This window comes from Aythya fuligula, chromosome 2 (assembly GCF_009819795.1).
Source record: "Aythya fuligula isolate bAytFul2 chromosome 2, bAytFul2.pri, whole genome shotgun sequence".
Taxonomy (NCBI): Eukaryota; Metazoa; Chordata; class Aves; order Anseriformes; family Anatidae; genus Aythya; species Aythya fuligula.
In genome coordinates, this window is record NC_045560.1 from 84,331,525 (window position 1) to 84,345,568 (window position 14,044).

The 14,044-nt window shown below is 36.3% G+C and overlaps 1 protein-coding gene across 2 annotated transcripts in view; it reads right to left on the reverse strand.

The window, feature by feature from the left end:
- Positions 1 to 14,044, reverse strand: part of MARCHF6 (membrane associated ring-CH-type finger 6) — a 47,093-nt gene that overhangs the window by 5,295 nt on the left and 27,754 nt on the right. For both annotated transcript variants that reach the window (XM_032183365.1, XM_032183364.1), the window contains exons 13-24: positions 13,670 to 13,738; positions 13,471 to 13,545; positions 12,518 to 12,652; positions 11,944 to 12,063; positions 9,687 to 9,787; positions 9,101 to 9,238; positions 7,318 to 7,519; positions 5,450 to 5,519; positions 4,087 to 4,268; positions 2,824 to 2,958; positions 2,392 to 2,481; positions 836 to 968 (exon numbers count right to left, since the gene is read on the reverse strand). In XM_032183365.1, the coding sequence (XP_032039256.1) occupies positions 836 to 968; positions 2,392 to 2,481; positions 2,824 to 2,958; positions 4,087 to 4,268; positions 5,450 to 5,519; positions 7,318 to 7,519; positions 9,101 to 9,238; positions 9,687 to 9,787; positions 11,944 to 12,063; positions 12,518 to 12,652; positions 13,471 to 13,545; positions 13,670 to 13,738 (1,450 nt within the window). The remainder of the gene's footprint in view (positions 1 to 835; positions 969 to 2,391; positions 2,482 to 2,823; positions 2,959 to 4,086; positions 4,269 to 5,449; positions 5,520 to 7,317; positions 7,520 to 9,100; positions 9,239 to 9,686; positions 9,788 to 11,943; positions 12,064 to 12,517; positions 12,653 to 13,470; positions 13,546 to 13,669; positions 13,739 to 14,044) is intronic.

The window sequence follows — 14,044 nt, forward strand, 5'->3', positions numbered from 1 at the left end:
ACATGACAATTGTCTGTCCTGGTCATCGTAAGCATTACAGCAGAAAGCTTTCCATTAATACAGTGAAAATCCCCAGCAAACAGTGGCCCTCATCAGCTTTTCTTCCTTATTGACTTTTGTGTACCTCGTATCAACAACAAGTTGACACTGTAGAAGTATGCATGCAAATGAGAGACTGAAGAGTAACACAGGACTTCTTGAATATCCCGTTATCATCAAAACTAACCAACAACAACAAAAAAAAAGCAGCCAGTTGATGAAAAAGCACATCTTTCTTCTAATACAACTTATTTCATTCAAGCATAAGGGGATAAGAAAGTCTGAAAAAAAATAAAATAAAAATCCATGTTTACACTTAAAAAAAAGGAAACACCTTAATACTGAATGGAAGTCTCAAACCAAAACCAGTATTTTCACTTTTCTAACCTTCCTTCAAAATGTGACAAGTCAGAAAAGATGTCCTCAGCTCAGTTATAGCTCTTAGAGAAAGAATAAAATTAAAGGTTGACTTTCAAAGGAAACTAATAAAACATCCCTTTCCCAAGCCAGCTAGATACCTACATTTCTGCAGTTAGATATTATTTAATCCCATACTTTTGATGTATTCTGCGTGTTAGGAAGCCAGTCAGAATAACATACTGAATTTCTCAAACAAACAAAAAAACCGCCAGACTTAAGATGACAGAAACCCTTAAGCATTTATATTTGCTGGCAGAATAGTGTTGGCTCTTTTGTTTGTTTAAATAACCTAGAGCTTGATGTTTTATTTCCACAGATATGTTTACCTTGCCCTACAGCATCAGAAGATAATCAGGTATTCACGATGTATACATACCTAACAAAGGTACCACCCCAGAAGCTATGATGTATGGTACACACAGGGAAAGTAACAGAACAGAGATCGCGGGTGCTGCCAGTTTACAGATTATGAATTGCAAATCAATGTTGCGAATCCCATTTGCATATACCTAAGAAGAACAAGATAGAAATAGAATGGATCAGTCAAGACAGCCACACCTTGTGGTTAAAGTAGTAAGGTTTTACACAACTTTCCTCATGAGATGCAAACGATATTCCCAACGTGAAGAAACCCATGACAGTCAGAGTTGAAGAAAAAAAAAAATGCCAATCTACACCATGAGTGTCTCAGGAAATCATTTGAATAGCTCCCTGGAGAATAACAATCTGAAATAGTGTTGGGATTTGGTTGCAGCAGTGTAAAAGACTACCCAAAAGATTATTAAACAGAACTGTGGAATGGCTGTTTTGTCTGTGACCTGGGATTGCTTTGTGCTGTTAAGTGTGCTGAAAGATCCTGTGGCTGCTAGTAAAGCAAACCTATTATATTTGGCAACGGAGGCCAAAAATAAGAAGTTCTAAAATATTCTTGGATGTATGTACTCAGTTGGGCAGACCAGAGCCTCTGCTTGTGAAGACAGCACCTCCCCAACTCCTGGGTTTCTGTAATTATGACTAGAAGCTGATGTCTGAACATGACTAATCATGGGACACGATCATTTTCAAACAGCTACCACACGGAGCTAGACAAGGGCCTCTGTCCCACAGCTTGGGTGTAATTATTTCTAAGGATGACTCAGAAGAGCACATGTATAACAAACAGGCCCAAAAAAAGCATTTGAAATGAAAGGAGCTGTGCCATGAAGCAAGAGGTACTCAGAAAATTAAGGCTACATTTCTACAGTGTGACACCTAAAATGATCAGCAAGTGGTTCAACAACTGGGACTCTGGGCTACATGTAATGAAGACAGGAACCTTTTGTACAGAGGTCAAGACTTGCACCATGGCCATTACATTTGATGCAGGGCTGAAAAGTTATTTTCCAAGAAACAAGTGAGATACATTATTGAGGCAAGTGTAGAACTTAAAGGTTGCACTCAAGGAAAAATTACTTGTGCCAAAAAGCGCAACAAGCTGTGCAACTCGTAACCACTCACACCAACTTAATCAAAGGGGAAAGGCAATACTATCTTTCAGATCTTTGTGTATGCATGAGGGAATCTCTACAGCTCCAGTGACCACAGAGATTTTGTTTTTGAGCAGTGAACATTATGTATATCCCCAATATGAACACATGTGAATTCATCTGAAGAACTGTATCTCACTTTAACAAAAACCTGATAAACTGCATATACATACACACAGCATTTTCTTGATTTTCAGTTTCTGAGGTTTATTTTTATTCTTACGTGTACCATAATGGACTTGGATTTGCAACTTAAAGGAGTTCTACAAGACTAGTTGAGTTTTACTCAGTTATTCAAATTACTTAATTGCTACAACAGTGATTTTAATTTTCTGACTCACACATTCAAAAAAACATCTGTCAAAACATACTCTACAGGTAATTCACATTGACATTTTTTTCTTACCTGTTCAATAACAGTTTTCAGCCACCACTGAGGACCCATCAGAGTTATGGCTGCAATTATTTTGGCATGCAGAACTCCAAGAGCCCAGTCCTAATTTCATAAAAATGGGTTAGTTAGCATTAATAACTTTTTAAATACCTTGATGACTGAAAAGTTTTAGAGTAACTTCTTAATATTACTTGGAAATGAAAAAAATACTTTCTATTTACAGAGGAATTTGTTTGAAAGAGGCATCATCTTTTGCCATCTCCTAAGAAAGACAGGACACTCACCCTCACTTAACATCTATAAAATACTCAACTCCCTGGAACTGGGAAAATCAGCTTCTGCTAGTAACTAGAAAATTAAAGCCTTACACTTACAGCAACAGACTAACATTAATCTGAAGTAAAGAAATGGATCAATAGCAGCAGAAGAATGAGAGCAACTGACCTGCCAGGGATAGAAGAGAGGCGTTTGATCCAAAGGAACTCTCAAAGGTGCGACAATGACCAGTTCAAACAGAAGACCAAGCAAAAGTGGAACCACACCTGCTAGCAGTATAGCCACTATTAATGTCTTCATTATCTAAAACATCCAAGACATGCAATTAGTATGTTTGTCATGATTTGTTATATTTAAATCTTCAAAACGTAACCTGAACTACGAAACCAGATAAAACTGGAGAAAAAAAAAAACACTACAGACTTCTAATTCACATATACATAGACACCCATAAAAGCAATTATAAACATAAAAGATCTGCAATAAGAATTTTTCAGGACCAGGTCCTATTCTAAGCCCTCTCCAGAAAAAGACATGACTGTACCTATTACTACCCATATAGTTTTAAACCGCAGACTTGCATTTTATCAGTAAGGAATACCATCCAATGGCATTATTACGTTGTACTTTTCCAAGACATTTACAAGGATGTAGAAGAACATACATATTTTCCAAGCATTTAGAAGAATCTTTCCAAAACTACAGATTTTTCTCCAGTTAAAACCAAATCTTACAAGTTCATCCATAATGGAATATATCTAACTTAAGCAAAAGAATTACTAACAATAACATGCCTGAATATTTGTTCATTCTAGAATTCTCTCTTAATTTACGTATGTCACCCAAAAATCAGATACAAAACTAGTATGACCTAATTAAGACGTTCAGATTAAGGAACAGGTAGAATATTACACAAGAACTATATTACGCAAGAACTCCTGAAAATAAAAGGATTTTTTCTATAAAATTCTTAATCTGAACAACACTCTGGAAGATCAGACAGATTATAAAGATCTTCCTGAAAACATGCACCAAGTTACTTTTCAGAGACATATTCATTATCTGTTATTTTACTGTTTTGTTTTGTTTGTTTGACAACATTGAGTTACTAATGAAGCAACGGTTAATCTTTCAGGTGCATGTGAAAATGTCGATATATTTGAGGACGCATCACATATGGGATAATATGCAACATACTCACTTTTACAGGAACAAAAAAAGACATGAACAAACATATATGCAAATCATGTACACTGCTTAACATTTCCAAAAGTTAGCCCATGCAATGGGAATGTAACCTGCACGAGCTTCAAAAAGGAAAATATAGTACATTACAGGGCAAAATTGGCAAGGAAAATTTGAACAATTATGTAATCTACTTTATTTTTTTTTCCCCTTGATACTTCAGTAGAAATATTTCATAAGACTCACCATCAGAGACCACTCTTTGACCTTCTGAAAAATGACTCTACGGCCCTGTGGCATCCAGGCTACTAGCACAGTCACTGCTCGGATGGTAAGCCAGCAGACATAAAGACCACAAGCAGCTGTGTACAGTTCGTGGATTTTGGCGGTGCCCGTCCAAAATGACATTAACCATCGCCCAGCAAATACTGAAAACACAAACACTTTTAAGTACTTTTGATATATTAAGGAAGGATGCCTATAACAATACTTACCAAATTCATTGCTAATTATCAATCCACAAATAGTTTTTAGCATTAAATGGTGTTTTGGTACTATACCCATAAAGCATGAACATGCAAAGCCCTACAGAAATAACCATGTAGATGATGCCGAATACATACATACGATATTTTCTTCTAAAATTTCATTACCCCAAAGATGTCACCTGACCTAGCACAAAACAAAGCACTGAATGTTGTGCTATTCAGAGCCTAAATAGCAATCTTCAGAACTTCAAAGGCAATAATGGATCACTGCATAAGCTTGAACTGAAATCTTATGGGTGATGTTTAGGCTATTTCACTGCCTCACATTGTTTATTTTTAAGGTTTACTATCAGGTTTTCTGAAGCACTCTAATGAAACGGCAAGGCACATTTGCTGTTTCATTTTTTAAATAGGGTTTCTATTCACTAATACTACCACGGAATTACTTTTATGTAATGTTATTCAAACCACTGCAAAATTTAGAACTCACACCTCAATATATTATTGACTTTAGGATCACTAATAAAAGGAGGTAAAAATGACATGGTACTATGGTAGCCAGATTTAAGAGAATTCCAACAAATTTACATGTCTTAAGTTGTTCCGAATTATTTATAACAACTCTGAAATACTTTTGACTTGGTTAAAACTGCTTCTTCATACACATTTGGAAGCAGCACATATATTATTTAAAAGTCTCCTAGTGACCTGTCGTGGCAACACTTTCAGAAATATTTAATTAAGATACTGTAGGAATCCAGGTAACAGCCTGTTTATTTTCCTTTTCTAAATGGCAAAGCAAACGCAAGGGGTATCAATTTTCTCACAATTTTACTATAAAGAGTCTCAACACTTGGAGCTCTCCCTTAAAAAATACAAAACAAAAAACGTAACTAAGTAAAGTAAATATTGATCTCTTCTCTACTGAGTTGTCATTTATGTAAAGGTACTAACTCTATCATTCAAATTCTAGGCTTCTACAATTTTATGGTGTACCTTTCAAAACGAGACATCGTTTCTCCATATTTTCTTCTTTAACTTTATGGTGTGATTTGGAAACATCTGCTATTATTGAGCATTAGTCTGCATTTTTCATCACAGTTTTACAATAACGAACTTACCTGGTAAGGTAAGGCAGATAAGACTAGCAATCAGTAACGTTATGCACATGAAAACGATCAAAAGAAATATCTGAAAGAAGAAAGAGAAAAACTATTTATAAGAAAGGAGTCTGCGAAGAACAACTTAAAATGTTAGACACAGAAAAGTACACCAGATGAACAGAAAATCTTTGGCAGCTGAACAAGTAACTGCTTAGTTATCATCATCAGTTCAACGTCAGCATCCCAAATTACTGAAAACTTATACTATGCAATGATTTAAAAGGGCGATGATTTCAGCCCATATCCTTATCCAGAAGCATCCACAAAAACAAAGCAAAACAAACAAGCAACAACAAAAAAATACAAAGGCACTTAGAGAAAGGTGGACTTTCCAAGCCTCTGGTTTAACACACCTGTTCCCCTTGAAAGTAGCATATCCACACTACAGCTGCTGTATATTAGCAGGTCACAAAAGATATGACTGCCCTCTAATTGCCTCCTTAGCAGCCAAACTAAATTCAATTAACCTGTCCATCATCCCAGCAACTTTGTATGAACTTGACTCAAACTCAAAATGTTACAAGCAATATAGTTTCTTTAAAAATAACACCATAATCTTATCTGAATCTTCAAATGTGTCTAACCAACACCTTGTGTGTATGCATCCATTTTCATCTGGACCACTTTACTGATCAGCATATCAAGAAGGGAAGAAAGGAGCAGTTGCCGTAGAAGTAAGACTGGGACCACTCCTTTCAGTAAGAACAACGTATTTATTCTAGATTAAATTGGTCTGAGTCAAAAGCATGCCTTGACTTCCTGGTAGGACTAAACAGGTATAGCAGCATCTCCTATGTGGGGGGCAAATTCATTCTGTTTCCCTAGTCCTTTCATCCCTGAGTTACTGCCTCCCACTGTTCTTTCTGCAACAGTGGGAACTGTTGTAGCTCATGCTCTCCTGCAGAGAGATATTTCAAAGAGTAAAAATAGCAGTGGAGGGAATTAAAAAAAAAAAAGCCCCGACTTAGAACAGGCACAGACTTAACTGTTGTTAAGTCCTGAAATCCTTCCAGATTTGCTTTCAGTTCTACTTAGTTGAGTCTTACAGAAAAACAAACAAACAAACAAAAAACCCCTTTCCTTTGTACACTGTTGTGAGATTTCTTTTAGCTTAAGCATTTTAAGGAAACTTCAGAGGCCAACAGTACACTGCTCTAACTTCAGCCACTATTCCCACCCTTGAGCTGTATCTGAAGCCACGGTAAATGAGCTCTCCTGAAATTTACATTTGATTAACTCAGTCAGAGATCTGGTACAACCAAAACAATTTATCTAGTTTGACTTGCATATTATTTTTGACTGTTAAGTATTTGCCAAGAAGCATCTCCTTTCTAATAGCAGACATTTAGAACTTTAAAGTAATTTAACACCTTTCTGTGTAATACAGACACAACAGAAGTTTTCCATTTAACTTTACAACAAAGGAAAGGAGTTTAGAACATGCTTCAGCTACGAGACTGGAGTACACCCTCTCGAAAGCTATGCCTTGTTACAGATTTTCCTGAGGCACCTGTTTGCTGGAGTTTATTACACCATTACTCCATTACTAATCATGAGGAAAATAAGACATGAAGTTCAATAAAATACACAATAGTAAGTGTAGCATTTATAAATAAAATAGTAATTGAAGGTCACATTATAAAGCTGAAAAAAGCTGCACGTGAGAATATAATGAAGTCTAAAACTCAAGAAGTTGCAAACTGTACAGAACACAAAACATGATCTGCCACTTGACTTCTGAGAAGGTGTGGGCCAAATCTTTAAAAAAATTAAAATCCACAGCTATTTTTCAAATGCCCTTCTCTTAATCTGTTAGATATACCTACCCTGAGTGGGAATTTTAAAGGCCTGCGATAAGGCTGGAAACCCACGGGTCCTCCTTGCTGAAGTATGGCTTGATGGGCTGCATGAAGACCCTCTCCCACAACCGGAATGGCATTGTTATTGCGAGCATGCTGGTTGTTTGGCTGCTGGTTCGCATTGTTTTCATTCTCTTCTTGGTCACCAAGTAGGTAAGAATGGAGGTCTCTGCAACAACCAAAATCTTAGTTTTGTCCTGTTTGATATGAATGAAAATCTTACAGATGCATAAATGCCATAATATATACTCTGAATGAGTACAAAACTTATAGAGGAATACTGGCAGAATCTTGAAAAAGTAAAATAAACCATTTTCTGATGAACTACTCCATGTCTTCTTAAACACAGACTATGGAAGGAAAATGCCAGTGCGGATGCAGATTAGAACAGTGGAAATACAGTCAAAGATCACTCATGTTTACTTTAAAACATAACCTGGCATTAAAGCTGTGCATATAAAAGGGAAATTGCATCAATATTCCCATTCACATAAGCAGACAGTTCAACTAAGATTTTATTTTGCTGCTACTAAGCTCTACTGGAAACAATTGCCTTCAAACCTCAACAGCACAGGGACAATACTGCTTTACCATAGACACGTTTACACTATCTTTCAAGAAGATTCCAAACCATTCAAAACCCGTTCACAACTTTTTAAGAACATCAGCCCCAGAACCAGTTTATCTATTTAAAACACATTCTATTCATATTCCCTGCATACCTCGTTAGCAAATAGATCTTGAATGTTTAGAAGTTAACTTTCCTCAGCTGCAGCAGAATTTTTATAGCAGTGAGATGCATGCAGATATTCTAATACCAGACAATGAAAGCATTTTCACAACACTGCTTGCTTTTCAATAAAACCCAAGTAAAGAATTTTAATCTTTGCTCAACTGTAATTGCTACAGAAATATTTTGCAGTTGTTCTTAGCAACTGTGATAGTGAAGAAAGCAAACCCATTTCTATCATATCTGCATTTCTCTTCTTCTGTCACGTTTAAATACTATAAAAACACTGATAAATGCATTCCAAGAGTAACTCTCCAAAATACAAACTAAGAATGTGGTGGTGACAGTTTCAGGTCCTTATGAGAAGTTGAAAAAATACACTGGACTACAATGGAGTAAGAAGTCTCTCTCATTCATTTTCTTAGAGTCTCAGACAGCTTAGACTTGGTAAGAGAATGCCAATCTACTCTGAAGTTAAATTAAAAAAAATATAGCAACAAAATCAATTTTTTCTTTCTTGACTACAACATGAATTCAAAAATCATTTCAGGTACATTAAGTCTGGCTTGCAGTCAAAATTAAAGAACCTCATTTTGTGCATTTACTCCTTTACTTCGCGTTACAAAGACACACTTATAGTTGTCTTTTGAGAGAGTGATATCTACCTTTAAAACACCTAATTTTAAGGTATCAGCGTCTTCAGCTTAATATTTAACATATTTAACAGAGTTAACAACCTGTTAGTCAGACTTTTATAATTTTACTAAGCAAGTGCTCTAATAACGTACCAAAAAATTACTGGACTAGTCCTGAGGTACAACACAGAAGGAAGTACCTACACAGGAACTTACTATACTTTTTTTTGTTGTTGTTTGTTTGTTTTTAAATCAGATATCTACCTATAAAACAACTGTTAAAGCTACTTGTTGGGATATTTCTCTCGAAAGCATGCTGCCTTCATTTGAAAAAGGGCTAAGATGGACACAAGGCTTGGAGTTGATTTTGGCTTTCTGCACTTACAGCAAATATCCAGCAGTAACAGTCCATGCTCGTACGAGGCCTTTCAACCATTGTCTTGTGTGCCCTTGCTCTAGCAAAGCTGGGAGCACCACCTGAAGCAAAAGGAGCTCTAGGGAAAGTTCACTTACTGGAGCATCACTAGAAACAACAGGAAGAGCAGGAAATCAAACACAGGCAACATTCTGTTAGTAATCTGTTACACTGAATTATACTAACAATAATATAACGATAACCTTGTCATTAAAAATAAATGCAGTTACAGCCATTCTTTTATTCATAATCAGGTATGAACATGAAAAACAAACACACTAACCTCCCTATGAAAAAGTTTAAGAGAAAGCTGTTTTGGAGGAATACAGAAAGTAAACAGTTATCATTATGGAGATAACCCCAAATGCCTGCTGTTTTTCTTAACAGCTTTTTGACAAGTTATACTGTGTATCCACATGGTTTGACGTTTTACTTTTCTAGAACAGTTTGGTTTAGCTGTGAAAACATGTCACATTAATGCTCAAAGAGCTCAAATACATTTTTCTTCTAGTTACATGGGCATTGAGAAAACATCTTTCTGAAACGAAATACGTACCTGTAGAGCATAACATTATATGGAAGAAAGTTAGGCAGAAGATACTTAATAATGCGTATAGGAAGCCAGAGCATGAGCAGTACAATTGATCCAAAGACAATCTGCAACAAGGAAGGTAACCAGTTAGTTTGAGTAGCAGATTCAACCAACCCTCTGCTGCCCACCCTGGGCTAACTGCCCATCATCCACCCAGCTGCTAGTTCATTCCCCTCTCCTGCTGGATGGGGAGAAAACAGAAGGAAGGAAAGAAGGCTTGTGGATTGAGATAACCACAATAATAGAGAGAGCAGAAGTTGCATGTCCAAGTGAAATAAAAAGAAGAATCCATTCACCGCTGCCCATCAGCAGGCATATGTTTAGCCACCTCCTGGAAAGCAGGGCACATGCTCAGGAAGACAAATGCCATAACCATGAACTCTGCCTTTCTTCCTCCTTTCCCTGCGCTTTTATTACGGAGCATAAGCCATACAGCATGGAATCTCATCCCTTTGTCAGTGTGGGTCAGCTGTTCCAGGTTTATCTCCTGCTCCTAAAACCCTACCCACACTCAGCTTACTTGCTGGAAGGTTGAGGGAACAGGGCAGAAAGGAAAGGGAAAACCCCGATTCTGTGCAAGCAGTGTTCAAGTATAGCCACGAACACTGGTGTATTATAACACTTTCAGCCACAAATCCAAACTGCAGGAGGACGTGGACTGCTCTGAAGAAACATCAACTCCACCCCAGGCAGACCAAATACACTGCATTTCGTGGTGAACACCTTTGAGCACCAAACAGGATTTTGGCTCAATAAGCACTGACAGAATAATGTTGAACAGTTCTAGTTTCTTTCCCCTTCAACACCAGGAGTATGAATTTTGGATTTCTCTCTTTTCCTAGCAGCTGGGTTTTCAAGCAACTTGTAAAAAATCAAAACTCTTTTTGAGGTTTCATTTCGTCAACTAGATGAAAGATCAAAGCATGGGGGGGGAAGAGGGAAGTATGGAAACCACACACTTTTATAAATTCCACTTCCTTAAGGAACCAAATTAAAAATTAATTATTTTTAAATACATTCTTACACAGTATACAAAAATGCCACTAGAGAATAAAAATTCAGCAAGTATTGCATACCTAATATGCAAGGAAGAAATCAAATCCTGTTTTTGGACTTAATAGTTCATGTTCTACACAAAAACCTCCTCAAAAACATTGAAAAAGAAACAACTTGGAAGGTCTGATGTTTTTTGAAATGGCAACCTGTAAACCATCACCATCCTGAGCCTCGTATTCCAGCATGAGGCCAGCAAAAGTTCTTGAATTAATTAGCTAAGCAAACCGTAAGCTGAAGTTCAAGTAACAGCCAGTTCCAATGCAGTCACAGAACGTATGTTTAAGACCTCTGGGAACAAGCAGATGCCTGCCAATATTTGTGCCACTTGCTGTGACACAATGTTTAATGGAACTAGAATATTGTGGTTATCTACAAAGGAAATATTTTTAAAGGCAAACAGGTCAACTCCTCTAATGTTCTGACAGGCTCTCTAATAGAGAGTGCTAAGATCTCTCTATGAGCTTTCACTGCTCACAGCACTTCAGGTGCATGTAATGCTGTGTGTTAAATAACTTTCCAGTACACCGGTTTTCACAGTTCGCAGGACCTTATTTTAAAGATAGCCTGAGACACTTCCCTCTATTGCCCTGCTAAGCAGACTTTACACAAACGAATTTAAAGGAAATCACAAAAAAGTTCATTGATTCCAGTATCATGGAATGGTATCTGGAAACAGACACCACTGGCTACATCAGTGCAATTCAACACAAAACTTAACCAGAAAGTTACTCTACCTTTTCTGCACTGCTTTTGGCTGAATTTAGCCAAAAATGTTTACTGCAATTACTGGGAGCATCATGAAGCAGTTAAGTGATTTACAATACCCATAATAATAAACATTTGTTGGCTGAATACACAAACATTTGCTGCAATTTTGTGTAAAGGGAAGATATTCAAGAATAATTTGTTTTGGAAGGAACCTCTAAAGTAAACTAGTCTGACCCTCTACTCAGAGCAAACCCAATTGCATCAAGATTCTCAGATCCTTATCCAGTTGAGTTTTCGTTATTTCAAAAGCTGCAAATTCTGTTGGCAACCAGTTTGAGTTTGATCACCTTCATGGTGAAAATGTTTTTCCTTAAGTATGTAGTATTGTATATGGGAGTTAAAAGTAGCAGATGAAGTTTTCTTTCCAAGTACGGAAGTTTGTAAGAAAAGTCCTTACCACTGATAATATAAACCTCCTGAGATGTCTATAAATGGGCAAGTGAATCATTTCCTGCACAGGATTAAAGTCCGGATCATTCAAATTCCTGAGAAACCATAAGACACCAGGTCTCAATACCTAAAGTGGGAAATAGAAAACAATCATCAAGGGAAAATTATCTTTGTATTTCATATCATTCATGTTACATTCTATGTAACTCTGCTACACATTAAAAAAAATAACAACAGGTGTATAAATATAACATGGTTCAACAAAATGATATAGAAAAAGAATAAGGAAAGCATTTTCATAGAGGACTAGAGAAGCAATAATTCTCTAAATTATTAACAAGCTTCGCCTTCAAGTGTTAATATTTAACAATTGAAATTTTTGAAGACTCTGTAATCTGAAAACGTTGAATACTCTGTCATAATTTTCCAGTGCAGTAGGAACTACTGCTGCCATTTTCAAACAAAACTGAAATCCACAGAGAACACAATGGCAGCAATACCCAGTTGCAAAAGATCTAACAGCTCAACATGCTAGCTTCTCTAACTAATATTGCCTAACAATTTTGTCCTTATAGACTTACCTCTCTCAGTAAAAGAATGAAGGATGCAAAATAGAAGACGTAAACCATTCCAACTAACCAGTGCAGGAACATCGTGGTACCTGGTGCAGACTGAAAGCTCAATTCTCTGTCTTTCAGGGTGGCATCAAACATTTCCTAAAAGGTAAGTAATAAACAAATATAGATAAAATTTGGCGAACTTCTACAATTAGTTATTTTGTTTATCCTAGTGCATACACACTATTTGACATTTAAATTAGATGTCTGAGTCATGCATCCATAAACAATTATAGCATTTAAATAAAAAGAATACTTATGAACATTAAGTAAATACATTAAGAACAGCAAGTGAAGATCAATTTCTGATCCATGACATACAGAGAGAAGAAAAAAGCCAACTCAAGCATTTATATACACTGCATACGTTATAAATCAGTTCCAACAGAGTAACACTGTGATGGAATAAAACAAGTAAAATTACAGTTCTACGAAGGGTAGAAGAAATTAATTTTCTCTGTTTAGAATTAATCTTTTCTGGAAAATCTTTTCAAATTTTACTAAGCTGTCCTTTTTAATTCCAAGGAAACACAGCAAGAATCTTTTTAAAAGAGATCATGTAACTATTATACCATGAAGTCATTAGCATCTCGTGCAAGACAGCTACCATAAATATTCAGTGCACCAATTTGCCTGTAAATTTATTATGACAGTGGTCTTGTAAATGCAGTAAAAATGGTTACAATCTTATTAGCTTAGTTCTACTAGGTTAACTTATGTTAGTATTATGAGTCACATAAAGGCAAACAAAATTACGTGCCTACAAGAAACCCAACCTTCTCACCCTAGAAACATTATGTTTACAAAAACGGTAAATGTGTCATCCAACTCGTATCAACAATTCTCATTAGAACTTTCTTCCTTTAAATATAAACACTTAAAAAAAAAAATAAATTATCCCATATTTCTATACCTACCAAAGAGCATATATCCAACCACCAGCCGCAGATGAGAGGAAACACACCAATTTCTACCACCACTAACAAGGAAACCTTAGGGGTGGAAAAAAAAAAAGTAAAGAACAACTCAGATTGACAGAAATTAAGAAAATTATAACATAACTTTAAATGCAAAAAAGGTGTTTTATTTGTTTTGCTACACAAAAAAAGGGATTACCTTGACAACAATGTAGCAAACTCCTAACAAACGACGTGATCGCTGGAACTTAACAAGCGCTGCCAAACCCTAAATGGTTCTGTCAAGAAAATACTGAAAAGCACTTTATAACAAGCCCAGCATTTCTTAATTTAATATAAAATATTATGTTATGTGGCTTTTACCAAAGGGGAGTGGAGGGGGGGAAGGCTTCTTCACTAGTCTTCTTGGATAGACCTTCAAAATTTACCCAGAGGCATTCAAGTATGCTTTTAACCCCCCATAATATCCTAGGATTTTGTTTCATGAAAGACGTAGAGCGGTTCTGAAGAATGCAGTTCCACTCACAACTTGAAAAAGGTCCAGGAAAACTGAAAGCTTTTCTTCTAATTTCAC